Below are 27,621 nucleotides of genomic sequence, written 5' to 3'. Positions count from 1 at the left end.
TTGCCCAGTTCTGAAAGCCTTGTCATCCTTAAAGCTGGTAGTGATGGAACCTCTCCAGCACCTGTTGGGATTTTTTTGAATGCATTCAAGGAACAAACAGGCAAGGCTTTGAGGTACTGAGCTGGTTTCATGCCTGCCACAGTGCTCTACAAACTGCAGTGTATTCAGAAGGATGGAAGAGTGCTCAGTGTTTCGTTCTCCTCTGTTCTTTCAAAATAAAACACAACCCCAAAGATTAGGCCAAAATCCAGTTTAATTTTCAGCTCAATTAAACTGATTGTACTTAGACATTCTGATAATCTTCTCCATGTGCTCATGCTAAAAGTGTCAGATTCTGGCATATCACCTCTTACACCAAAGGAATACACGATACTGTCAGGAACCAGGACCCTGAGGGGCCTGTGTAGAGATGTGTTTGTATGTCTAAGAGATGATCTGCCTTGAATGGGGAACAACTTTCTCAACGTTGCAGAGAAGCCAGTTATAATAAAACCCCATCTAAACTGTCCAATGTGTAACTAAGATGTGATGGGGGTACTCAAGATGAAATTGCTTGGTTCTGATACTTTTGCTGAGGCCTTCCCAGTGTAGCAGAGGCCAACCTCTGCCACATCTGTAACAACCTAAGTGAGCTGGGTGCTAATGTCATCTACCACAACCTCCTGAAGTAGTCAAGGGGGTGCAATGGTAGCATCCAAAGCAGGACAGAGTTCAATGGTTAATTAGAAGGTGGCAGTAAACAGCTTTGACTCAGAGGTCGGACACAGTCCCGGTGTTGCCTGAGCAAACTTTTCCAGTTATCAGCATAAGCAGCATAACAATGCACACTCCATACCTCTGCTGTCAGGAAAAACTTCATTCAGTCATCAATAAATTAACCCTCTTTGCCCAAAGGAAAATGTCAGGGAGTTACAAAAGTAGTTACAGCCTATGTGCACTTAGTCTGCCTTCTTGGTTGTCTCGTCTTCCAAGGGCTTCTTCCCGTGTGCTGTTTATCTCAGCGAGTGAAGGACATACTTGGGAGATGGCTCTTGTTTGCACTTGGGGATGAATGGAGCTAGTCACTCAAAACAGAAGTCCTGAGAGCGTTCTTCTTGAAGGTCCCTCCGTTGTTACGCGTACATTGTGAGCTGCAGCCACTGAAAGAGGGGTTAGAATTAAAGGATGGAAGGTTTGCTGCCATCCTCCAGCAAACTGTATTGAGATGCTGCTGTCTCCTGTGCAATCAGCTGCCTTCCAGCTAACTTAGCATGAAGCACAGCGGCAGTGGGGGAATATTCCTCCTTCCCTTGCAAGAGCCAAGGGGTTTTTATGTTCTCCCTAGCAGAAGATGTGCTTTTAAGTTGAGACTTTGAGTCTTCCCAATAAGGTGTTGTAAAGAGTTGTGTCAAACCCCGTTATCAGTTAATACTCTATCAGTGTGTTTGATTTAAATTGCCTCATAAAAAGGCCTCAAAAAACATTTGAGATGTCCAGGTGGAGTCTTACAGAGCAGCAGTTGCTGGCAGATCTTGGCTGTTTGCTGTGTAAAATTGGTAGCAACATTTTTAGAAGGTTTTGCTGCCTCTAACCCGTTGGCTGACAACTTTAGACCAAGTCTGATAGGCTCCCTTGAGAACATGTGCAATGAGTAACATGATTAAAATTCAGTGTTGTGACACTGTGCTAGAAATAATGGCAGAAAGCATTTTACCTCCAAGACATTGAGCTTAATGATGCCATCTCCATCTTTGTCAAAGGCGTGGAATGCCCCTAAAAGCAAGGAAACAAAAATACATGAGTTGGTCAAAGCGCTGTGTGGCTACAGGATCCCAGACAGCAAACCCAATTGTGCTCCTGTTGGGGTATGCACACTTGTGCAGGTTTGCACTGGTGTGGTCAGCAGGTATTTCTGCAGTATTTTTCCCTTGGTTAATGGAGAAATGCAGTGGTTTCTCCGGTGTTTGTGTGAGAAAGCTGCCATGGTTTTTATTACCCAAGCAAGTGGATCTGCTTCTGCAAGGGGGGTTGGACTGGGTGATCTCTAAAGCTTCTTTCCAACCCCCACCACTCTTTGACTCTATGATATCTTCAATTATTAACACTGCAGACTTTGCTGTGAGTCACAGCTGTGTGTTTGTGGGTGAGGAGGGAGGCAGGGCAGGCACTCACTGAACATGGCATCCAGGCGCACGAAGCAGCAGATGAAGCTGTCGAAGTCGATGTTCATGTTCTTGTCGGCGTAGCGCATGGTGATGATGTCGTAGAGTTGATTGTTCAGCCGAAAGCCTGCAGGGGAGCCAGAAAACAGGGCACACATGGGCTGTGGCCAGGGGGAGGAGGGAAGTGGCAGTGCAATTCAAGGCCTCCAAGAGCGGTTTGGCCATAGGCACTTGTCAGGCTTAACCTGCAGCTGCTAAGTGAAATGAAGTAAAGCTCTACAGAGCGTTGCTGTGTCCAGCTGCTTGCTTAAAACAGGAGTAACCTTTTGAAATGACAGTTTGGGCAGGCCAATAGCATGTGAGTTACCTCACAGTGTGTGAAGAGAAGCCTACACCAAAAGGTCTGCAGGTTAGCTGAGCCTAATTAGGGCAAATCAATAAAAACTGGAGTGAGTTGCTGTGAAAACACAGTTACACAGTGGTTGGTGTGTGGTGTTACCAAACTCTGGCACTGACTGCTGCTTTGCAAGGGCTCTGTTGTGATTTAAGTGCTACTGGTTGCTGGCTAAATGTGAGGTCATGCACAGCTTATGTTCTGCAGGACTAAGTAGTTTTTATTGTTAATGGTGTTCTTAGTTCTAAAGCCAGGGCAGGAGATGTTTAAATCATTTCTTTTTCACCTTGACAGCTTTCATGGTGAGAATGGGAAACAGGAAAACAAAAATAACCCTTATTTCTACTGCAACAGGAGCCTAATTCAGGTACAGTTTTGTCTTTAGCAAAGGATAGAATCACTGATGATGTCAAGTACAAGAGAGCCATCTGTTTGTGTTCCTCGCTCAACTGGTAACTGATGTGCCAAAATGCTACTCAAGATGAAGTGTCATCAAGGCTTTACAGTGATACTACAGACTTTCTGATTAAAGAAATCATCTTGCTCTCTTAGAGAGCTGGTAAAGACATTGGCTGGGGGAGGCCTGCTGTCCAGGGCAAGAAGCACACCAGTGGGTTTGAAGCAAGAAAAGGCAAAAGCCTCTTTCTGCAGGATGGATTTCATTCAACTGCAGGTTTTGCAAAACTGTTTTCTCCTCCCTGTGCTTGGAGGAGACTGAGCCTGCAGTGGCTTTGTGCCTAAGAAACGTGAGCAGGACTCAAGGAACATCCATCCAATTGCCTCTGATGCAAACTTGGACATTTGTTCCACCTCAGTTACAGTGCCTGTACACTTAGATTGGAGGTTTTCCACTGCTCTGTGTTCTTTACTTCCACAAACATAAAGAATCCACAGTTTAAATCAGGGCAAATGTCTTCAGCATCCCAAGTGGGAGATACAGAATAGATACTTAAGACATTAAGAGCACCATTCCTTGGACAGTTTGAAGAGATCTGTTTGGTTTGCAGGGCTTGTCATTTGGATACTCAACAAGCTCTGCTGAGAGGAGAACAAAACCCCCTAAATTGAAGTGTTAAGTTTCTTTAGGGTCTGTCTCTAAAAGGCAGCACCATGTTCCTGATCTGCCCCTGTGACACACGTGAGGTTTCCTCAGCTGCTGGGCAGTGGCAGAGGTACCTGCGTCGTTGACCGCGTTGCGCATCTCGTAGCTGTTAATGGTTCCGGAGTGATCCGTGTCGTACCGCTTGAAGATTTTCTGGAGTAAAAAACAAGTACACCACAGAAACAAAAGCTTGTCTTTCTGGATACTGGATGTGTGCCTCATGAGCTGAGGAGGTTTGGCAGTTTGCCTTCTGTTGCTGCTGCTGGGCAGTTTGGGTTGTTAGTGCTGAGCTCCCCTCTGTCGCAAGGTGAAGTAATTTAGATCTGTGCTGTGAGAAGCAGAAAGCTCTCCCTTAGGGACTTTCCTTGTTTGACTTGAGTTTGTGCTGGTAATCCTCCCTCCTAATTGTCCTAATTGAGATATTGATGAGGCCTGAGTCTAGTTCCCATCCTCCTCTTCCTCCTCCTCCTCCAATTTACATGCCTCTGTGCTACTTTAAGAGAGGGAGTCCTTATGTGAGTGCTGGAGGCTCAGGCTATTTGCTTAGCCTGTGAGTAGGATGAGGAAACACATTGCTTTTCTTTTTAGCAGCTAATTTGCAGGTTTCTTAAGCTTTCTTGTTTTGTTGTAGTGTATGTAGAGAGTTATGGTGTTCCTATGCAAGCTTTTGCATTGCTGAGGCTATGAAGAACAACACTGGATAACAGCAATACCTGCCAGCTTTTAATCTTGTCCCAGAGATGTCGGAACTCATCAAAGTTGATCTTCCCTGAGCCATCTGTCTGTGATGCAAACATTCAGGTAAAAAAATCCAGTATTTCTAAAGGGAAAAGTGATGAAGTTTTCAATGACTGGTGAAGGGATGAATGTGAAGCTAAATTCAGGATGTCCTCAGCATTAAGAGCTGGTTGCACTGTGCAGTTAAACATTGGTGACCCTTTCGTTTGTTGTTCATAGTCTGTTGTTTCAGGAGCCTGAAGTACTGTTTATACTTTCTGCAGAAGCAAAAAACATCTGGTACAGGAGAGAAGCTTGCTCCTGGAGCCACTATAAAGTACATAAGCAGATGTTTTAGTAGGCTCTTTGGAAATGTGAAGCCTACCTGGCATTCTTAAAGCCAACTCAGCTTCATCCTAGAGTGAAGCTCCTTCTGGCTTGCATAGAATGGATTGAGAACTAAGCAAAATGTTGACTAAGGCCATTCACAAAAATGTGTTTAGGCTCCAACTGCTATGGCTCTGGGTTGTAGTTGCAGTTTTGTTCTGGTTGTGTTTAAATGAGCTTGTGCTCTCTCCAAATCGTGAGTTACGTCAAATAGGAAAACTGAGCGATCTTGTATGGAAGGTAATCTTGTGGTGTGTTCTTTTATGCTTCCTCCAAGATCATTTCTCTGCATGTTGCATGTGCTGACAGATCTATCCTGTAGTTTTCTGTTTTGGGATGTTTTTATGTGCCAGCTGGGCCAATGCTGAGATAGCTGGAGTTAAGATGTGCCAAACCACGCTGTGTTCTCTGACTACACACTTCAGTGCACTGCTTTGCTAACACAATGTGTCTGTGTAGTGGGGGGAAAATATAACCCAAGTGGGCTAGTGTGGTATCAAGCACTCCTCTTGCACCAGAAAAGGATACATCCATTAAAGCAATCATACTGCGGCAGGATTCCAGTTCAAACCCTTCTGTCTTTAGGTCCTTATCTGAAATAAATAATCCCAGGTGAAGGCAGAATCACACAAGTCAGCAAGAGCTTCTTCCTCTTAGGTGTAGCTTTACTCAAAGTAGAAGCCAAGCCTCCTTCCCTCATCTGGTAAGAAATGGTAAACCAATCTGAAGACACTTTAACATAACTGCTTGTGAATTAGAGATGACTTTTGTTCACCTGTTACATGCAATGGAAAGCTCTGGAGAGCTCTTAACACCCAAGTAACTAAGCAAGCCCAGGGTCTGTAGCCTAAGTTTGCCAAACAGGAAGGAAGATCTGCCTCTCCATTAGCATTAGTCCATGGAAGGGTCACTGGGAGAGTTGTGAGTTTCAAACAGTAAGTTTTACACTGGAGGGTTACATTATGTGAGAGATTTCATTGTGGAAGGTTACTGAGAAGCACACTCACGTTTTTTAACCACGTTATTGAGAACGTTCCTGAGTTCTTCAGCATTGATCTCCATGTCCTGGTGGGAATATCATTAATGACAACATTCTTTGCTAAGCAGAATCACACAATCCTAAGGGCTGGAAGGGACCTGCAAAGCTCATCCAGTGCAACTCCCCTGCCAGAGCAGCACCACCTAGAGCAGGGCACACAGGGACTCATCCAGCTGGGTTGGAATGTCTGCAGAGAAGGAGCCTCCACAGCCCATCTGGGCAGCCCCTGCCAGTGCTCCCTCACCTCAACAGGGAAGAAGTTTTTCCTTCAAGCATAACCTTAGGGCATTGCATTCCTGACTTGGTCAAACGTTGCATCTTGTATTAGTGATAGAAGTAACAGCTTGGCTTTAAATAAGGCTCCCTCATACACAATGAGAGTAGCTTATATGTGTGTATTACCTGCTTCTGCAGGGGGATTGGACTAGATGATCTCTAAAGGTCCCTTCCAACCCCACCATCCTACGATTCAGTGCATGTATATGTATTATATGTATGTGTGTATACTTAATTGGGCTTTGATTTGGCTTAGCTTCAGATCTCAAAGGAAAGGTTTGAAATCCAGCATTTTGAGTCCGCAGAGCAGCTGCTATTGGTGCTGTTGTGGCTGGGCTGCTTTGATGGCACAGACAAGGGTCAGTTGCATACTCACATCTCCTGCAATCTGTCGGAAAATATTCCTGAACTGGTTTTCCTCTTCGCTCTTCTCGCGGGCTTTTGCTGAAGGACGCTGAAAAGTGATAAGCAGAGATCTACCCTTAGCCCAGCAGGGAAGGGTGAGGACCTGGAACTTGCCCTCAAATGAAAGGAGCATCTTAGTGCGTCTAGAGGTCTTCAGAGGAACGGGTTGTCCTCCTGTTCCTTTCCCCTTTCTTTGGTTAAACATGTTCCTTGCAAAAACTGCTGAGTATTTAACTTCATGCCATTGCTCTCTGTTCTCTCAAAAGGAGCCTAAGGAATTACTTTCTCTGGCAAATGTTTATCTTCTTTGTTTGTTTGTTTCAAAATGTTTTAAGGGAGGAGTTTGTAGCAGAGGTGACTTATCACCTCCATAGCCACCCTTAAGGCTATGAATTGCCCAGAGGGACTTGGGCTTGGGAGCATCAAGGGGGGAACTCTTGATGGAGACAAGTAGCACATGAGACAGAGGGAAAGGACCACAGTGAAGGTTTCTCAGAGGCATGCAAAGAGCAAGCTTGAACTGAGGCTGCCATTGAAAAAAGTAAACTATATTATCCCCCCTCCCCCAGAAATATTAAACTACAGGAATGATGTATAACAAAGTGAATGTTGTTTGTGTAAGTGCAGAGGACAGTTAAGATGGGATCCCATTTTGCCACCTGCATGCTCTGGCAGCCGTGTAGCAGCATTCCCTGTAAGCAGACACTCAAAGCCATGCATCCAGATGCCACCAGCCTGGGTGCAGGGTCTTGCTGTTGGCATCTCCAGTCCCTCATGCACCTGAATTTACTACCCTGTGCTCCTCCTCTCTGCTAATGAGAAAAGAGGAGGGGTTCAGGAGCTCCTGGGTTTACTTATCCTTTTGTCCTCTGGCCAACAGAGACTGGTATAAGGTTGTGTCATTTGATGTGTAAAGTGGTACAGCTTCAGGGGGCTGAGGGAGAGTGGATTGAACTGTGGTGCTTGTGAGGAAGGGATCTCTCACACCCAGGATCCTTATACAAGACAGCAGCCAGGAGATGTTTTCAAGCAAGTAAATCCTCCAGCACAGGTGTTAAGTAACTGAAGGGATAGTTTCTGTTCATTCTTACATCCCCAAAAGCCAGAAGCAAGTTATTCTGATGAAAAGCTGTTAAGTATCTCAGAACACTCCTCTGCCCCATTCCTGTGCTGTCCCCAGCCACTCTCTCATGCTAGCCAGAACAAGCCTTTTTTGTTCCCCTTTGCCACTTGCTGCAGAAACCTTTTTCTCATCTATGTGGGTTTTTTCACCATCTTTGCCAGCATCTTCATGTCCTGTAAGCTCCTTATTGCTGTTTGCTCTGTCAGAAACAAAGATGATGGGCTAGGAGAAGAAAGAGAGCAAAAGAGAAATGGAAATTACACAACAAATAGTGGAAAGGAAAACACTTGGTGACAATTCTGTGGTAAAGCACATGCAGCAGCAGCTCCCACCTCTGAGAGTGGGACCAGAGAAGCTAGGAATGAAAGAAAATAAGGTGAAGGATTTCCTGAAGTTAATGCTCTCCTCAGGTTAAAAGTGCTGCACAAATCCTTTTGCAAAATAGTGCAAACTCTGGCTTGTAGCTTTCCTTTTCAGAAAGCCAGGCACTCTTGAAATGTGTAGGGTCTGGGGTCAAAATAAACCTCCCAGATTCTTTGTTCTCAGTTGAAACTGGTGAACTTGCTCCTCTCTGTGAAGGACAGTGGCACTGAGAATTACAGAATGACTACTACACAGGCAAGGAGTATGTGTGTAGGAACTTGCTAGCTGTGCAAAGCATGTTTTCTTTCTCTGTACTGATTCCTACAGCATTCAGCTGTAAGCAGCCACATGCAGTTGTTCTGGTTTAGTGCATTTAAAACAAGGCAAGCTTTTGTTAAGCTATTACATGCAATGGGAACCTCTGAAAAACTAGCTCCCAGGGAACTAAGCAAGCCCAGGGGCTTGTAGCTGCTACAAGATGTGTGTGTTGCCCCAGAGTATTAATTGCAATCAGCCTGTCTTGAGATCTGAAACATCTGATTGCATTTTCAAGGTCCTAAGTGTGTTGTGTAGAATCAGAGGGGGATCCTGGACTTGGCTGAGCAGAAACTTCAGGAAAGAGAGGCATCTGCATCGGGCTACAACAAGCAAATGTGAGGGCAGGTGTGTGGGGAAGAGGTGCTTTTCACTACTAAAGGGTGTCAGGGTGCCTGTGGAGGGAGAGGAAGGAAGGGCAGGTTGAGAAACCCTGGGGATCAGTTCTATCAAGCTGAGAAGTTTGTTACCCTTTTGCCACTCCCTTCAGTGAGAGTTAAAATGAAACAGCATTAGCATCATGTAATTTGGTCTAAGAAGACAAAACCCCTGCTGCCTGCAAATAGCCCTTTATCCAGTGCCCTTCATTAACTGGAGCAGTTTTCAGCTGCAGAAGAATCACGACACCAAGGAGCTCAGCTCCTGCTGCATGCATTGCACATGCTCTTTGCCTTGCTGGCACTCAGCACACTGCACAAGCACCTACCTTGCCCTTTTTCTTCTTCTGTACAAAAACAAACAAGATGTTTTTAGTCAGAAATGCAGCTTTTACCCAGGCTTTACAGAGCTGATGGTTAAGTTGTATCTGTTCTCTTGCCTTTTCTCACATTTATTGTCACCATTCCTCTATTTGTGCTTTTCTTTCCCCATCTCCTATAATCACACAGTTTGCAAATCCCCAGGAATGAGGGAAAATGCACCCACCAAGCAGTTACATACTGAAGGATGGCAACCATAGCAAAATTGTGTCCCATCTCATCATCTTGGTCAGCCTGAATCAAACCTCTGTTGAACCTCGAGCTCTGACCATTCCTTTTCTTTTTCCCAGTGCAGTGGCAATTGGATTTCTGTGGCACAGGTCAGTCTTAGCTGCAGTGGCAATTAGCTTCTACTAAATCTGGGCAGATAGTTTGTTATCATGGCAGCAAATGAAAGGGCAACACTGCTGAGTGGGGTTTGATGGAGCTCAGTTCTGTGCAAAAGCATTTTCATCAGATGTTTCTTTTTCCTGAGACTTAATTGTATTTGTTAGCTCTAGCATATTCCCATCAAGATGTATTAACCCCAGGGTGAAGAGTCAGAGCTTGCCATGGATGCTTGTTTGAATCAGAGTATCATTAAGATACCTTTCCAAAAATCATGTGCTTTAAAATAAGGTACTTTTGTCTTTGTTAGATGAAATGCCAGTTTCACAAACAAGATGTCTTGGAGGATAGAGCTCAGCCTCCCTTGGTAAATGAATAATCCCCAGTGATGGAGGCAAGGGCAGTGCTAAACATCCAGCTTCTGTATGCCAGGAGCAGGTTTCAAGTCTGGCAAAAGACCTTGGTCTGACCAAATAAAAAGGTAGTGTGTATAAAGCAAATGTTAATACAATTATCTTGATGAGAAAAGGTGTGGGTATTTATGCTGAAGGAGCTGTCACATGGCTGCAAATGGTTTCCTGCTGTAGGTTTCCCTGGGTGTGATGCTCCTGCTGTCCCTACCCCTGTTCATGTAGAGAAGAGCCCCAGGACAATACTCACAGATGGACGCTCTGCCTCAATCATGTTTTCAACCTCCCTAGAAGAAAGCAGAAAGCAAATCAAGCAGGAAAGTGACTATTCCAGATGTTGTTTGTTTCTCTGGCTGGTTTGTAAGCAGCCACTTGAGCTTTCCAAAGAGCCAGTGATGGTGTGGGCTGGTGTCCAAGCGTTACAGCTGCAGGCTCCAGATGTGGCTTTTTCCCAGTTTGAGCTGAGCATCTCAAGTACCTCTTCCAGGGGAGCTGCTGCCTAGTTTACTTCTCTAAAGAGCCTAAGTAGAGTGGCACTGGCTGGAATATGCTGAGCTCTGGGAAACTAGCTGAAGAGCACAATGGAAAAGAAGTAACTACCTACTTCTGCACTGGATTTGTGACTGGAATTAGATCTGGTTCAGTGATCTATCTGACCCAAACATGAGCCAGTGGCATGTAGCAATAAAACACAAACAGGTTAATTATTAGAAATGGCTAATGGTGTGTTTACAAAAGAGATACCCTGCAAGCAGTGAGCTGCTCTACAAACAAAGCAGGTTCTGGTCAGACTCCTTAAGGGACGCTCAAGGAAATGAATTTGCAGCTTGGAGTTTCTAATGAGGTTAAAAGCGAGGTTTGGCAAACTGGGAACCTGACTGTAGCAGGCTCACCTCTGCCTTTGTGGCCAGATAAATGGATCTGCAACTTACTCTGAAAGACTTCTTTTCTCTGAGAAGACCCTGAGGATGAATTCTCCCTCCTGGTGAGGTTCGTACGTTGATGGGATGACGACGTACTCGCTGGGAGGTAAGCGGAAGCGCTGGGAGATCTCTCGCATGTTTATGTAGGTCTTGCTTCTGGCTTTGGAGGCATTGTAGAGGAAAAAATCCTTTTGCAAGTGGTGCTTAGTACCATGCATCTGCAGAACAAATGAGCCAGTTTGTCTTCAAGCAAGTGTTACCCATTCCCCAGGTGGCTTGTCACGTGGGCGGCGCGCAGTTGCGACAGAGAACGTGTGTGAAGCAGCAGCTTAGCAAGCAGGGAGCTGACAAGGGATGTGGACTGGTAACAGATATGGAGTCTGTCACCTTTAAGTCACTGCTGGCTGGGTCTAGTTGGCTTCTAGGGCTTTCTGGGTCTAGTTGGCTTCTAAGGGCTGCTCCAGGGCCCTCATTGCAGAGCCTTGGCTGACGTCTGCTGCGTAAGAACTTCTGTCTGACTGTTTTGTTGGATGGTAATTTGTGTGTAACCACAGCTCAGGAACTTTCCTTGGAGGGTGGTGTGGCAAGGAATGATGGATATGTCAACTCCTGCATGCAGTGTGGTGAGGTGAAGGTGTCCTTTGCCTGGACACATCTTCTAAAGAAACACAGCAATCGCTCATTGCAGTGGTTCAAATGTGAATGTTAAGAACTGTGGGCTAAGAACGGTTGGAGGCTGTTTTCTGCACAACTAAAACAGCAAAGCCAACATTCAGGCTGTTGCCTTCATGTTTTCCAGGTAGCACAGCCTTCAGGGCAGCTTGCTTGCAAAACTTATGATGCCAATGGTTTGGCTACCAGCAGGCTCAGAAGGCTTAACCTGGGTGCTTCTGACACACTTTCTTCAGTGACTGAAAACATCATCCATTTTCCAGACAAAATGTAAGAGTACAGAGGGAGCTCTGTGGCTGCATGGTAGAGGCATTGCTTGCAGGAGGAAATGGATGTGCTTGAGGGTGAGAGTCCAAAGACCAGGCTCATTGACTGCCCAAGGAAAAGGTGCAAATGAAAACAGGGTGTGGATGAGAAGGAACTAAAAGTGCCTTGCAAAATGTTAGTAATAAACACTCAAAGCAGGAAAGTTAGCACTTTCACTTCTGTCCCATCCCTGACAACAAACTGGGCAGTTTCCTGCTGACTCAGAGACAGGCCCAACAGTAACAGGAGCTGTGAATGTGCAGCAAGGTGTCAATCTGCCTCTGTTCTGCTCATACCTCTTCGGGCACCTTGGGGAGAAACAAAGAGAAGAAACTGTCAGAGCTGCTAGGTGAGCCCACTTGTTTATAAATCACACAGAAGGGCACTCATGCAGATTTCTGGGGACACAGTAATCAACATGCCTCAAGGTAGATAAATATTCCAAGCAATTTCTCTCTTCATTTCTAGGTTTCTGGGGATATAGATGAGATCCACTGTGATCTGAGCTACAGATGGTAGTGCAAGGACTGAGTAAAGGGACTTCTTTGTGAAGCTGATAGCAGGGACAGGGGTTAGTTGCTACACACGTGTCATGGATGCCTGTTTGCTCTCTGACACAAAATGCCAATGAAATGTTTGGTCTCAGCAAGGATGAAAGGGAGGTGGAAGAATGTATGAGAGAGAATGTGTTAAATTCTGCACTAAATCACTCCAAAAGCCTAAAAAGCGTGTTAGTGATGGATGGGTTAAACCCTGAGGTGGTTGTAGCCTGGATGGTTACAGAGCCTTGGATTTTCTCCCCCTGTCCCAGGTTCCCCCTGAGTTCCTTGCAAAGTAAACATTGTCATTCCTGTACTCAGGCTTGAGCCCCTCAGTGACTTGGTCAATGCACACTGTTTGGATTTGCAGCCGCGGTGCAGGGAAGTCTCAAGCTGGTACCTCATAGATGGCAAAGCCAATGGTGTAGAGGTTGGCTCCCAGCTTGCGCTCTTTCCTCCTGTTCTTCTGCATCAGTGCGACAAGGAAGCTGCACACAACCTCTTCGTCCTCGGGATCATCATCTTCCTCCAGGAGCTTCAAGCGATACTGGGGATTGGTCCAAAATGTATCTGTGAAACCCCACCAACAACCCAAAGCAAACATGGAAAGGGATCAATGGCAATCAATGGCACAGAGTCGAGTTGGAGGCCTGTGGTCAGTGGGGTTGCACAGGGATGGGTTCTGGGGCCAGTCTTGTTCAACACCTTCATCGACCACCTGGATGAGGGGACAGAGGGACCCCCAGCAAGTTCCCTGCTGGCACCAAACTGGGAGCAGGGACTGATTCCCCAGAGGCTGTGCTGCCATTCAGCGGGATCTCAAGTGGCTGGAGAGTTGGGCAGAGAGGAACCTCATGAGGTGCAACAAGGACAAGTGCAGAGTCCTGCAGCTGGGAAGGAACAACCCCATGCACAAGGACAGGCTGGGGGTAACCTGCTGGAGAGCAGCTCTGCAGAGAGAGACCTGGGAGTGCTGGGTGATAATAAACTAACCATGGGCCAGCAATGTGCCCTCGTGGGCAAGAAGCCAATGGCAGCCTGGGGGTAGCAAGAAGAGTGTGGGCAGCAGGGCAAGGGAGGTTCTGCTCCCCCTCTGCTCTGCCCTGCTGAGGCCTCATCTGGAGTCCTGTGTCCAGTTCTGGGCTCCTCAGCTCCAGAGGGACAGGGAACTGCTGGAGAGAGGCCAGTGCAGGGACACCAAGATGGCCAGGGGACTGGAGCATCTTTCATACGAGGAAAGGCTGCGGGACCTGGGGCTGTTTAGTCTGGAGAAGAGGAGACTGAGGGGGGATCTTATTAACATTTATAAATATCTAAAGGGTGGATGTCAGGAGGTTGGGACATCCCTTTTTTCTATAGTAGCTGGCAACAGGACAAGGGGTGATGGGATGAAGCTGGAAAACAAACAGTTCCACTTAAACATAAGAAAAAACTTCCTTGGAGGGCTTCAAGACCCGCCTGGATGTGTTCCTGTGTGACCTGATCTAGGTGACCCTGCTTCTGCAGGGGGGGGTTGGACTGGATGATCTCTAAAGGTTCCTTCCGACCCCCACCATTCTATGATTCTACGAAAGCTTCAGTTTCTAATGGTACTCCTTGTCAAGGAGAACTTTTAAGTTCCCTGCCTGTGGCTCCCGAGGGACAGGTTAAAATTGGGCTGATATGTATATTTTGTTTTACACGGTGTGGGTTTTCCATAGTTCCAACAAGGATGGATGAAGAAGTGCCTTCTGACAAACTTCCAAAGCACCTAAAGCTGCCATGCAGTGGATTTCTCAAGTGAAATCTAAGTGTTGAGAGTGAAATTTCTCTTTTAGCTTAGTTGGGGCACTGTGAAGTGTTTCAACAACCATTTCTTTTGCCCCTTTGGGCTGACGAGCTGCCGTCACAGACACAGATTTCCAGCAACAATATCACGTGCCTCATCCAGTGAGGCAGCAAAGCTTTGCCTGGGGCTGAGCACTCACCAGGCTGTGGTAGGACTTTGGGATCTAATGCATTCCCCTCACAGATGCTGCATCTCTGCAGAGCCATCACTCACCTGGATAGTTGCGGCAGCCGCCAGCGGAGCAGCCTCTCACCCAGCGCCCTTCGTTGACTGACACAGTCCAGGTCTGCAGCTTATCAGCTTCCAGAGTGTCAGGTGTGAGGTTGCAGATCTCCAGTTTTGTGAAGTGCCTCATGAAGTCTTGAAATGATATCCTGGAGGCATTGAGGGGAAACTGAACCTGAATGGATTGACGTGATGGACGGTTGCCTGAAAGATCCTGGTGAGGTGGAGCGGGGTGAGCAACGGTACTGTCACTCCTAAGGCAAAGTTGCAGTGGGAGAGGTGTGATTTCCTGATGCATTTGGCCTGCTGGCTGGTGGGTTAACCCAAGCACAGCTTCAAACTGGGGGAAACTAGGCTGAGAGGATGCTACATAGGAAGGGTGATGGAGAATTTAAGCAAGTGTAGGAGGACTGTGCTGGCAGCACTCGGTAGAGCCCGGTGGGGACTGCAGAGCAGGGTTTATTGGGAGTATGAAGGGCAACAGGCATTGCTGCAATGGCTTTAGCTTATTTGAGTAGTGCAGTGTGTGATTCAGCTTTGCTGTGGCTGCACATCTCCTAGAGAAGCACAGGTTTTTGACTGATGTTCTCACCAGAACTCTCCATCCTCCACAATCTTGTGCTGCAGGCGGATTTTCTCTGCTTCATTGATCAAGTTCCATTCTTCTGACCTTCAAAGGAGTAAACAAGTAAGATTGTGATTTGCAATGTGATTTTCATTGAAATTTCTACCCTGTAGTGAAGGCCTCTCAGAGTGGAAAGTCAAAAGTCATCTTGCTACATCCATATAACTTTTCCTCGGTGAGCCTTGTAACAATTTGTTCTCAATGCTACTTTCCTCTCTATGTGCTCCTATAGAAAGAAATTGCCATGCTCTACCTTCCATTCAGCTTTCCTCTTAGCAGCTCTCAAAGATCTACTGAGCTGTGTTGATTTAGCTTGAAGGAAAAAGTGTTTGCAGGCTTTGATTGCTGGAGTACCTGTTGAAATTCCTTTTAGTAACACCTAATGAGAAGCTTCCTCCAAAATCACCTGTGTACTGATGTCTTACTTCATCCAGCTCTCTGCTCTCACATCTTGCTTTGAAAATGGACACTGCTGAACTTGCTAGACAGTAAAATCAGAGTGACTGTGCCATCCCTGAGTTGTCTCTTTGTTTCCATTGATTAAAGCCTCTCAACATTTTTTAGGCACTCTTTCTTCAGCACTCAGCTATGATCAGCTTCAAAGTGTGTGTGCCAAAATGACAGCAAAGACAGCTCAGATATCTCAACACTAAACGTTAGGGCCATGCCCAAGCTGCACAAGGACAAATAAATCTGCAGTTTATTTCTTGCTATCAAATCCCATGCAGCTCTCTTTTACTTACTTGTCACTCCAAGGTCCATTCCATTCCACCTGTCCCCAGGGGTTTCTCAGCCTTACCAGACGTATTTTTTCCCCTTTAAATGTTGTCTAATGGAAAAAGAACACAACAAGAATAGACTGAGAGGAGGTTCAAAAGGAAGCATTCTGTCAAGTGGCTCATACCAGCTCCTCCAGCGATGGTGCTTCCCTGTGGCAAGCTGCTTGGGGTGAGTGGGAGAAGGCTGTTAGACCAGGAGGTGGCTGACTGCGGCCACCTTTGCCTGTGCAGCAGAATATCTGTTTCCCCAGGCAGCCAAAGCTTGAGCAGGTTTATTTCCCCACAAGGCTTTCACTTATTTAAGTATAAACTTGGTTTCCTTAATTTGTTTTGCTCCCCCCACCCCTTTGTAGCTTTGCTGATGTTCATGGTGCCAGGCTCGTGCAGACAGGGGCCATGCTTTACCTCTTCCACGGCCGTGACAGAGTAGGCATGGCCTTTGACGAGCCCACAGGACATCCGAGTTTCATACTGCATGGGCACTATGGTCTGTTGGACACAAGATAAAGACATGTAAGAGTCCTGCAAAGCTCAGCTGGCTGCTCCAAGGCTCCATTGCAGCTAATGCCGTTGGTTAGAACGGAGTGTGAATTGGAAAGGGCATTTGTGGCTTTCTCCCTCTGTGTAGGTTACTGCTCTTTGCCCTTGGAACTTGCTGATACACAGGGTGCATGATTGAAGTAGTTAGATTTTCTATTAGCAGGGCTACTCAGCCCCTTCTGGGATAGAATGTTCTTGTCTGGCTCAGTAAGGTTACTACATGCTAAGTGGGAACTGCAGAGCAGATCAGCACCTGGAGTACTTTCATCCTTACACGTGGCTGCTATCTTATCACAGCGACATTAAGACACCTTGTTTAATACACTGCTCCTACTAACTGTCACTGTTTAAAACCACTGATTTCCTGTGCAAATGAACACTTTATCCATGTTCATTAAAATCCTGGTGGTGGAACTGTTTCTTCCATCTGACCTTCAGCAAGGGCGTAGCTTTCTTCAGCGACGTGTGAATACATGTGCTGTCTTGGTCATCAACTGTTGGTGTGTCTGATAGACTCTGGCTTGCAAATCTCAGGGTGCTGTTTATCTGAGAGGTGAAGAATTGAGAGCAGGATGGATGGCAGGTGCACACAGGCTGCTGGGCTTGTAGGAGAGACCACAGAGGCGGGTGGGATGGCTCTGCTATGCTCACGTGCACCGTGTCAAGCTTCCCTGCCTCTATTGCGCCCGTCACTGACAGCTGGCTGCAGTGCCCTGCCAGTAACCCTGCCACCCCTTCTTTACACACCTGAGGCCATGAGAAAGGCAGGGCTGGAAATGGAGAATTAGTGAGGTCACACAGATACATTCTCAGCTTGCACAGGGAGGATCTCATCCAAATATTTCCTGACTGTCGCAACTGTTTTTCCATTATTCCCCTTCTGCTCCTGTTTGGTTTTTCCTTTGCTCCTGTTTCCATGCTTTTTATGCCTATACCCTCATATCTATTTCATTCTTTTACTTCACAGCTAATCATGTTGTTGCCTTCGTTATTTATCAGAACCCCTTGTTCTTGTCTAAGAACATCAACTTCTGCTGGTGCCCTGAGCCCCTGAAGTTCTTCTGCACCCTGCACTGCCCCTGGGGCAGCAACTACAGGGAGAGTTTTGCAACCTTCTTTATCGACAGACAGTCATTGAGGAGGAATTTCCCCTCAAAACATGGATGATTTCACCAGCCATGCTTGCAAAACAAAGCTGTCATATTGGGCTTTCCTGAAGAATTGCATCATTTTGGGTTTGTTTAGGAAGAGGAATCAAAAGAGGGGAAAATCAGCTCTTTCTGCTGCGAGTGCAGAAGACAGCTTGCAGAACCAAAAGCTGATGTAATCATGGAGGGCTTTCTGTTTGTTTGATTGGTTTTGCTCTGACAAGTGAGTGATGTGATTTCATTGCCATGGAAATGCAGCTCCCAGGAGTGTGACAGCTCCCTGACAGAGGAGAGCAGAAGGCAACGTGTCCCTCTACAGAGGTGAAAGCTTTTCAGTTCACCAATGTGGGGTTTTTCCAAGTGGAAACATTCTTCTCTGGTTTTTTTTGCTAGGTAACTATTATGCTGGAGTTACTTTGTATTTCATCACACAAGTAAAACTCAACATATTTTCCCTTGTTTAGGCATTGTAAATTAGGGCCTTAATGGCAGTAATCTGAAAGGAGCATCCTGAGAGCAGACTCCCTTCCATTTGTGGGCAGAGCTCCACTGCACTCAGGCTCCAAACACGTTTACCAAGTGCTTTTGTGCTTGGAGTGAGAGCTGTGCAGAGCTTGCTGGCTTTTCTCTTCCACATCCCCCACACATTCATGGATCTTGTTCTACTCTAGTACTTTGATCTTGCTCTCTCCCTCCTTTGCAAGCAAGGCACTTGATAGAATCCACTAATCAGTTCTGGAAATGACAAGCCTGTGCCTCAGAATCAGTGAAGGCCTCTAGAATATGTCCCTGTGTCAGTTAAAACACGTGGCAAGTAGCGTCCATAAGAACAGGTCTTTAGTAATGGGATCATCCAGCGGAGCCAAATAAGGGTTTAACAGCGTAGTTGATGGGTCTCTAACTGTAAATAAAGGTAGTGTGCAGCCAGTACAGTGCTGGAGACATACGAACCCAGGCTGGTCTCTCATCTGTCCCCTGGTAGTCCACAGTGGGGTGACTCATCTGGGCATTTTCCAGGTTCTTCACCATTCGAGCAATCAGCTCCCCGATGTCACTCCGAGGGGCTGATCCGTAGGAGAAGCCTAGGTTATCCTGGGACAGAGAAGGGTGAGGTGGGGAGAGAGAAGAGAAATGATACAACAACAGATGAGTGGTAAAAGGTGGCCTAGGCAACTCATCCCTCGTTACCTCCTGACTCGTCTACAGTGGCTGATAAAAGTGGTTTAGCCCTGGCACAGGCTGCCCAGGGAGGGTGTGGAGGCTCCTCTGGAGGCTTCCAAACCCACCTGGGTGTGCTTTTGTGAGACCTGATCTAGGTGGACCTTCTTGAGCAGGGGGGGTTGGGCTGGATGATCTCTAGAGGTCCCTTCCATCCCCTACCATTCTGTGATTCAGTTCTCCTGCCTTTCCTGTGACTTCATACTCCCTGTTGTTTTGCTTTGAAGCTCAGCATGATAGCTGAGTACAACCTGAGACTAAGCTGGCAATCAAAAGGTGAATTTCCAACGTGTTTGCATGCTTAGCATCTTGGAGAAGAGTTGCAGCATCCCCACACTAACCTCATTTTACTGATGGGGGCTCTGAGGGTGGGAGATGCTGGTTTTGCCAATTGCACCCCTTCTCTCTGCCTCCCTGTGCTGCTTCTGTTCATTTCCCTGTTGGCACTTGCTGTTTGCTAGTGAGTGGGGTCTGGTGGAGGTTACTCCATCTCCTAGGAATGGATGTTTGCTGTGTGGACTAAACCAAGGAGTTGCAAACAGTGGCACATCCTAGATTATGGATAATGGGGTCCCTCCAACATTTCTTATGGCTGGTCTGCAAAGTTCATGTGGACTCACATCAATGGAGCTGGCCATGAGGGATCCTCTGTCAATGGCATGTTTCATGATTTTATAGATATCTTTAGGGGCATCCTTTATCTCATAGAACTCTGTGACTCCTCCAGTGAAGTCCTCCATGGCTTCTGTGGTGTTGCCTCCTTTCAAAGCTTCATATGACCCATGCAGTCTTGAAAAGAGGAAAAGATCGTCTGACACTCACCTGTATATTTATATGTATCTTGTGTGTGTGTAAATACAGACACATAAACACACATAGGGGAAAAATAACAACCCACAAACCATGTTTGATGGCCAAGAAGGCCAATGGCATTCTGGGGTGGATTAAGGAGAGTGTGGGCAGCAGGTTGAGGGGGGTTCTTCTCCCCTTCTGCTCTGCCCTGCTGAGGCCTCGTCTGGAGTCCTGTGTCCAGTTCTGGGCTCCTCAGCTCAAGAGGGACAGGGAACTGCTGGAGAGAGGCCAGTGCAGGGCCACCAAGATGATCAGGGCACTGGAACAACTCTGCTATGAGGAAGGGATGTGAGACCTGGGGCTGTTTAGCCTGGAGAAGAGAAGAGTGAGTAGGGGACCTCATCAGCACTTCTAAGTGCCTAAAGGCTGTCTGGCAGGAGGATGGGGCAACAGGTTTTTTCTGTAGTGTCCAGGGACAGGACAAGGGGTAAGGGAAAGAAGCTGGGACACAAAGTTCCACTTAAACACAAGGGAAAACTTAATTTCTGTTGAGGTGAGGGAGCCCTGGCCCAGGCTGCCCAGGGGGGGTGTGGAGGCTCCTTCTCTGGAGGGTTCCAAACCCTCCTGGACACGTTCCTGTGCGACCTGCTGGAGGGGAATGGATGATCTCTAAAGGTCCCTTCCAGCCCTCACCATTCTATGATTCTATACCACCTGCACACATTAAACAACCCATTGAGAATCAGATGTAGAGCTCTGAGCAGCAAAACCCTTTAGCAAACATGCTTTATCCTATCCTGAGGCATGGCAAAAGGCCCTGGTAATGTTCAAAGCCTCTCTGCACGCTCCCTCCCAAGTCCTGCACGAGGAGCTTTAAGCACTTTAAGCCCCAGGCAAAGCCTCAGTGGAGAGCCTGGTGGGTTGTTTTACTTTGCATAGGCCTTTTCCAGGAGGGCACTCCAGAACTCGTTGCGCTGGGAGGACTTGGTGAAGACCAGCTGGTTGTTGTATGTGGGCAAGCAGTCGTCGATGACAACGTCCACCCAGTCACCGTAGCGCCAGAACTGCATGAAGGCAAACAGAAACAACAGCAGCCCTGGCTTAACGTGGTACAGGGAGGGGAAACCTGGGTGAAAAACCAGTCAGAGAGAAGCGTGGCAATCCATTGTGTTGTGATGTGGCCATTGAGGGGGAGGCAGGGCCGCTGAATTCCCCTGGGCAATGCGTGGGGGGCAGTGAGAGGCCCCTCGGGAGAGCAAGGCAAGTGTGGGAAGCAGACAGTCTTTTCCTGAATAAGCAGTTCTTCACTAGCCTTTTTTTTTGACAGGCTAGCTGCTTGTGAGCCTAAAATAGATGCTCTTGCCAGCAACCCACGTGTGTGCTGGCTGTAGCTGTGCATCCCAGCGGCCAGGCAGGACTGGGCACCTGCTGCTATCCCTTACATGCAGCACACAGCTCTCTGCAAGCGTGTCCTTGGTGGGTTAACACTCCCTAATTGCCTGTGTGGGCTTGGCCCTTCTGTGACTGGCCTGTTGGAAGAGGCTGGGGGGAGACAAGTCAATCCTTCTTCCTTCCCCACTGTGGCTCTTGCTTCCTAAAGGTGGGGAAGCGAGAGGGAAGGGTGCATTGAGGGGTAAGTTACATCTGCACGCTGCTAAGTGAAAGGGACTCACCTGGAAGTGAAAGATGCCAGCATAGTTTTGTATAAAGGACTGGTCATGAGGTATGACTCTACAGAGCAGCTTTTTATTCAGTGTCAGGCAGGCAATGGCAGCCAGGAACCAGCAGTCACCTGGAAATGAGCAGAAGCAGCAGACACAATGAAGGGACAGAGCAACTGGAACCAAAGGGAGGACCTGAGGCTCTGTGAAGTGAGGTGTTAGTCCTCAGCAGAGCACGCCATCAGCTTTCAAGAGAGGGCTCTTCTCTGTGTGTCCTGCAGTACCTTGGCACTTTGATGTGTTTGTGCCCTCACTAGCATCATTCATGGCTGGGTGTGTGCCTGTTGCATAGGTGATGTTCCCTGGAATGCAGAGAAAGCTTAAAATCTGATGAGCACAGTTCCCCCTGTGAGGATTTCCCTGGCCCATGTGAATGCCTGCCTGACCTCCCATGTTAGTCCTCCCTCCAAGCTTAGGACAGAGACCAGCTGAGAGACAGCTGTCTTGCAGCTGGAGCTCTGTACAGCTGAGATTCTCTCTCATTTTCTGCTTTCAAGATAACTCCCAGCCCCAGTCATCATTCTGTGGGGCCCCTTTCCTGCTTCATAGCTCTGATGCATCTTCCTCCTTTCAAACCTGTGTCTGCCCTGCTGTGAGCACTGTCCCCTTTAGCCATTTTCAGTTCCTCCTTCAGACTCTTGCACAAGTTTGCTGACTCTGGGGGAGGTGTGGGAAAGTGACTTTCCCCCATAGTACATCTGTGTTCAGCAGAGGAAGCTGAATTAATCACAGAATCTCAAGGGCTGGAAGGGACTTCTAAGGATCATTCAGTCCAACCCCTTGCCAGAGCAGGACCACCTAGAGTAGGTCACACAGGAGCTCATCCAAGCTCCTCTTCTCTAAGGTAAAGAGCCTCAGCTTTTCAGCAGAAGGGAGATGCTCCACTCCCTTTGATAGAATTATATGAGGTAATGAAAACTGAACCTGGTTGCAAGGAGTTGTGAGAGAAATCTATGGAACCAGTGGAGTGATAAAACATAGAAACACACATGTATACATGCTTTTGGGAAGACACCTCACACACATAGCAGTAAGTTACTACTTTCACCCTAGGAAGGATGAGAGGTCCCCTGTGACCAGGAGTTTTCTAAACTGCCCAGTGTTCAGCAGAAGTCAAAAAGGGAAACTGCTACAAGTGGTTGTGGAAGGAGACAGAAGAGAGGCCATGTCATGCATGGAAACTCACTTGTGTCCACACCTTGGCAACTGAGATGTTCTGGTCACCTCAAGAAAAAGGGCAGTTTTAAATGACTTTTACAAATAGAAGCAGTGCTGGGATGGTGATGAGAACAGTCACAACACCTCAATGAAGAGATGAATGCATCTCTTCATTAGTGTGTATTAGCCTTCATTAGATGTATCAGCCTGGAAAGGTCACAGGAGAAGTTAGGAAGCCATGATACGGGAAAGCTGGGTGGGGAAGGACATTACAAAGCAGTGCAGGTGAGTGTTGCATCACTTGTACCTAAGTAGTGGCTCTATGTGTCAAAGTATCTGAGCTTATGGCCTTCAGTATAGGTGTTGTCCTTGAGTACAAGGAACACTTAGCTGGAAGCCTTCAGAAGCTCCTGTGTGGAAATAACAAGACTAAATACCTGAAAAAACACCAGCAGTAGCTGATTGGCTTTTTCTCTCAGTCAGGTAACTCCTCCTCTTTATCTCTTACTCCTGTCTGAACTAATTCTGTCCCTCCTCAGAGCCTGACAGGAAGGCCAAATGGTGTTTTGTAACACATGTTAGTTCATGGAAAGCAAAACACCCTGGAAAGCACCTTTTGCTTCAGGTTTCTCCCCTAGATTGCTCCCAGGCAGGTGGCAATGGTTTGCTGCAGAGGGAAAGAGTCAGGAGGTGTGTAGGGGCACACTGAGACAGAGGATGGAAAGGATCACCTTGGAAGCAGAAGCAAATTCAGAGCTTCAGCTGTGATGCAGGCTTCAAAAAGTGCAGAGCTGGGAGAAGGGCTTCATACCTAATTCTCCTTGGCAGATATCTGTTCTGTTGGCTCCACCAATTATGAACCGTGGGTTCTCACAGATCTCCTGCAAAACACAAACAGGTGGGTGAGCAGGAGAAGTGTTGGCTGTGATGCCTGTTTGCCAGAGAAACAAAGGCTGCTTCAGGACAGAGTTTCCCTGCAGGGTGGTTTGGGGGTGGCAAAACCTCCTGCAGAGTTTCACTTCAGAAATGGTTTGGAATTTGGATGTTCCAGACTTTAGACAGAGTTCTCTCCATGTGTCTGGAGTCTAAGAGCTCACCCTGGGGGGCTCTTTCTGGATGGGGTGCAAACACGTTCAGATGAGAAGAGTAAGGAAAGAGCCCTCCAACCTTACTGGAGGAGACAGGAGGAGGAGGTTAAGTTCTTTTTCAATGACTACAGCTTTAAAGTGTCCCATTTTCAGTCACTAATGTGCTGGGTATGAATGAAGGAACGAAGCCCAGGGGCAGATGTAACTCTCAAGAGTAATCAGTTGCTGGTCAGGAGATCTTCTTGTCCTCATCTTGCAGTGTTTACCTGCCAAAGCTGCACTCAGCTATGCCTTCAGATACCATCTGTCTGAGAGGACAGGAAGGCTTGTCACTATTTGTGCTAATCCAGAAGGTGCTGTACAGGCATAAATAATGAAGGGATTATTGTAGGGAGGGACAGGCTACATAGGAAATACCAGTAAATGAGGCTGGGGGTATTGTGGGCTTACACAGAACCTTTTCTATATGGGACAAAGAACCAAGGGGTATGGGAAAGCCAGGGGAAGGAGTAGCTACAACCTGTGCTACAGAGCAAAAACAGTCCCTGCTTTATCCCACCTCTCCTTCTCAAATGCTTGGTGTGGGGAAGACAAACAGTCAAACTTTAGCACCCATCTCTTGTGGAGTTAAGGAAAGAAGGGCTGCAAGCTGAGGAGCACTTCCCACAGCAGCTGCAAATGGGGAGGAAGATACAGTCCAGGAATACAACCTGCTGGGAGATAGAAGGGATGGAGTGGGAAAGAGAAGACACAACTGCCAGTTGCTTGTGAGGCAGCACAGGCAGCTGATGCTCCCTCTGCAGTCTAAAGCTTTTGCTCATGTGTCATCAGGGCAGCCCTGGATTTTCCCTGACTCGTGTTTCAGGTCTAGTAATTTCACTTGGCTTGAGCCCACTTTTCTTCCTCTTTCCCAGTAATCAGCAGAGTTACTTTGATGTAAATATTTGGATTAGCCATAGAGCCAGAGCGAGAGCAGCTTCCTGGTGTCCCCAGCAGCCCCCTTGCTCTGCTGGCAGGAGGGAATGCAGGGATTGTCCTGTTATTTGAGGCCTCAGTCAGCTGTCCTGGGTCCTGCTTCTGTCAAGGCAGCTGTTTGAAATGCCTTCATGCTCCTTTCCACCCTCGTGCTCTGTTGAAGATATTCTCCCTCTCAAGGGCTGGAAGGGACCTGGGAAGCTCATCCAGTGCAACCCCCCTGCCAGAGCAGCACCACCTAGAGCAGGGCACACAGGGACCCATCCAGCTGGGTTTGGAATGTCTCCAGAGGAGACTCCACAGCCCATCTGGGCAGCCCCTGCCAGTGCTCCCTCACTGAACACTGATGGTTGTTCCTCAGAGCCACCTATTGCATCTTGGGCTCATTTGCTTTGGAGGACGCTTGGTAAAGGAGTGCAGAGGAGGGGAATGGTACCATTGTCATTAGCTATGACAGAAATGCTGTTCTTGCACTTCCTCATGGTGGTCAGGTGTGTCTGGGTATGCCACAGGTCTGCTTTTAGTATTGTATTACTCTAGTTCAGCTCCATCTGTGCTAGTGCTGAGAACAGCCAAAGTTACAGGGCGAGGCTGCAAGGTCTTCCAAGGCTGATGAGAAGTACTCAGCAGAGCAAAGATGAGCTGTTGTTCAGGATGCAGGTGGCAGGTCTGCCCTTCCAGTCTTGCTGGCTGAGCAAGGGATTGCTCTTCATCTCTCAGGTCAAGTTATCACAGAGAATCCCAATAGGCTGCACTTCTTCATGCAATGATTCATCTAGAAAGAGTGTATTCTGACCTGAGTGCCTCAAACTGCCACAGTACCCCCCAAAGGACATTTGTGTTCACTGGATTGATTCAGTTCAGGCTGCAGTTTCATTACAAAGAGTCAAAGTTACAGCAAGGGAGACAGAATCAAAGGAAAACGCCATTAGTAGTGCGTGCTGCTCGCTGGGCAGAGGGTACTTGGGAGGCAGTTGGAAGGGGCACTGCAGGACACAAAGGCAGCATGCACCTGAAAGTGGCATTTGGCTTTTGTTACATTTCTATTAGCTTTTCTCTGGGAGGAAAAAAATCCTCCAGTAAGTTTATACTGTTGCAGCAAAAAGCATTCATTGATAGAATCACAGAGTGGTAGGGTTGGAAGGGACCTCTAGAGATCACATAGTCCCCCTCTCCTGCTAGAGCAGGTTTAAAAGCTGCTGTTTGTTAATAAACTGGAGCATTCTAAATAACCCCCCTGAACTGATCCTATCAAGCACCTGCTTTGGCCTGCATAGGACAACCTGCAGCCTCACTTTGCAGCTGTGCTGTGGATCACAAGGTTGGGGGCACATTGTGAAGGAAGAAAGTGTTAGATGTGAGTCTTTCTTCTTTAGGGACCTGCTGGGTGCAGCAATGACCTGACTTAGAGGGCTGCTTTTCAAACAAACACATTTGTAACAGAAGGCACAGGCATCTCTGCAAATCAGGCCTGGCATGTCCCTATCAGGACATGACCCATGTTCCCGTGGCATGCCAGCACTCAGTGGGTGCTCTGCATCCCCTGCCTCTGCTCTTCCTGCAGCTGCCACCACAGACACCTCAGGCCACAAAACACTTGTGTCAAAAGGACACAGGTAGCTTTGGGGCTGATGTTTAGGTTGCATCTTGTGTCTTACACGAGCTTGTTGTTGCTGTGTGAATGGTTAAGTCTTCAGCTTCTGAACTTAGTGAGTGGCTTAAAGAAAAACCTCTGGGATAGAGACACTGAAGTGAGAAGCTTCCCAAAAGCAAAGGCTTCATCTGTGCATGCTCAGTGATGTTAGACAAGTCCTGTGCTTTGCCAGCCCTTAAGGTTCTGTGCTGCTCTCTCATATGCACCCCCAGGGTGCTGGCACTCGCCCTCTGCGCTGCTCTGTCGCCCTCCTCTCTGTACAGACAGGGGCAATCCCGTCCCTTTCAGCTGATTCGCTTGTGGCTGCATGCAATTCCTTCAGCCACCTTTCCAGGGGCTGCTGCAGCCGTGGTGGTGCCGAAGGAGTGACATAGGCACGAGGCCATGGCATCTGGGGGGGACTCACGTTGCTCTCTTCACCTTGTTGTGGCAGCATCACGTGGCCTTCTCCTGTGTCTCCAGCAGCAACCCAAGAGGGCTCCTGCTCTTCTGCTGCTGCTTATGCTCCTGTGGTTAGTTTTATCTGTCACTTTGCCATTGAAGCACAGATTTGGGCATTGGGGGAGTATGTTAAATCTAGAAGAGGCAGCCAAAACCTGCCAGAGAAGGGAGGTAGGGAAGCTCCTCCAAACCACATCCTCACTGCAGGGGCTGAGGCAGCATCCCGGTGGCTGCCTCGCTGGAGGGAGAAGCTGCCCGGCAGGAGTGATAAGGAAAGAGGGTGATTCCTCCTTGTAGGACAGGGAATTGATTGGGAATTGAGGAATTAGTCCTCTGGCTGGGAGAGAGACTCGGGCTGGGAAAGAGGAGGAAGGCTAACTGAGGAATACCCACATGTTAGGGAAAAGAAACGGGCTTAGGAAGCAGGAGCAGGTCCTCACAGGGATTACAGCACCCACTTCCACAGCAAGTGGCTAATATCCTAATGAGCCTTCACAAGCTGTCTAAGCAACGCTGGGGAGAAACAACTCAACAGAAGCATAAGCTACCCCTTTAGAGTACAAAGTCCAAGTGAAATCAGGTAGCCTTTTGAAACAAAGCTTCAGCAAAGCCCAAGAACTTGTTGCAGCATGAGGAGAATCTGTGGGAGTTGCAGCCCAGCAAAGCATAGCAAATCCCACCAGAAGGAGATGGAATCCCATGGTTTGTTTCCTGCATATTTCATTCCTTCTCTGTCTCTGTTTCACTTTGTTGTATCTTATTCTACCCCACACTCTTTGAGCTCCCGCAGGAAAGCTCTAAGGAAATGTGCTTCCAGCTTATTCCCCCTACCTTCTGCAGCACTCCTTCTCTGCCAAAAGGTGAGCTCAGGGTCAATAGTTCCATTTACAGAAAGCCCAAGGCACTCGGCAAACAAGTCACTCACCCTTGGTCTTTTCCATTCGAACTTGATGGGGATCTTCTGGCTGTAGAAGAGGGACGACTCGTTCGGTGGGAAATCAGGATCTTCATAGAGAATGTTTTGCTCCAGGCACCTCTTGTGAAGCTCCTCATAAGTCTTCTCTTTGACTCTGATAATGGGCTGGTTGCGGCTTATAATGGCAGAATAAATGCCTCCGGTGCCCCCACCTCCTGCACCCTCCGTTGTCGCTTGAACAGTAGCGCTGGGGAGCGACCCAGCAGCTGTCTGCTGAGCCACTGCTGCACTGAGGGCAGATGGCATGGGAATGGAG

At 47.6% G+C, this 27,621-nt stretch overlaps 1 protein-coding gene across 1 annotated transcript; it reads right to left on the bottom strand.

Annotated features, from left to right (window-relative positions):
• Window positions 1-245: 245 nt before the first annotated feature.
• CAPN3 (calpain 3) lies at window positions 246-27,621 on the bottom strand. The gene is made up of 22 exons (XM_061997633.1): window positions 27,315-27,621; window positions 23,043-23,112; window positions 21,026-21,144; window positions 20,283-20,416; window positions 19,181-19,349; window positions 18,294-18,434; window positions 16,060-16,143; window positions 15,619-15,704; window positions 14,843-14,920; window positions 14,239-14,399; window positions 12,598-12,767; window positions 11,955-11,966; window positions 10,690-10,898; window positions 10,008-10,044; window positions 6,433-6,510; window positions 5,749-5,806; window positions 5,270-5,334; window positions 4,351-4,419; window positions 3,712-3,790; window positions 2,152-2,268; window positions 1,694-1,752; window positions 246-1,139 (listed from the first exon to the last, which is right to left on the bottom strand). Exons 1-22 carry the CDS (start codon window positions 27,609-27,611, stop codon window positions 1,113-1,115), a joined length of 2,319 nt encoding a protein of 772 aa, XP_061853617.1. The 5' UTR covers window positions 27,612-27,621; the 3' UTR covers window positions 246-1,112.

This window comes from Colius striatus, chromosome 6 (assembly GCF_028858725.1).
Source record: "Colius striatus isolate bColStr4 chromosome 6, bColStr4.1.hap1, whole genome shotgun sequence".
In the NCBI taxonomy this organism is placed as follows: domain Eukaryota; kingdom Metazoa; phylum Chordata; class Aves; order Coliiformes; family Coliidae; genus Colius; species Colius striatus.
Note: the sequence above shows the minus strand (reverse complement) of the source record. Positions and strands in the feature narration are given on the sequence as shown.

Bases quoted from the DNA above. Each gene is read 5' to 3' on its own strand.
- CAPN3 (XM_061997633.1), bottom strand. From the start codon at position 27,611: ATGCCATCTGCCCTCAGTGCAGCAGTGGCTCAGCAGACAGCTGCTGGG. The intron at 6,511-10,007 runs GTGAGTATTGTC...ATCACTTTTCAG, and splicing joins TTGAGGCAGAGCGTCCATCT to CGTCCTTCAGCAAAAGCCCG. The intron at 5,335-5,748 runs GTGAGTGTGCTT...TATTTATTTCAG, and splicing joins CAATAACGTGGTTAAAAAAC to ATAAGGACCTAAAGACAGAA.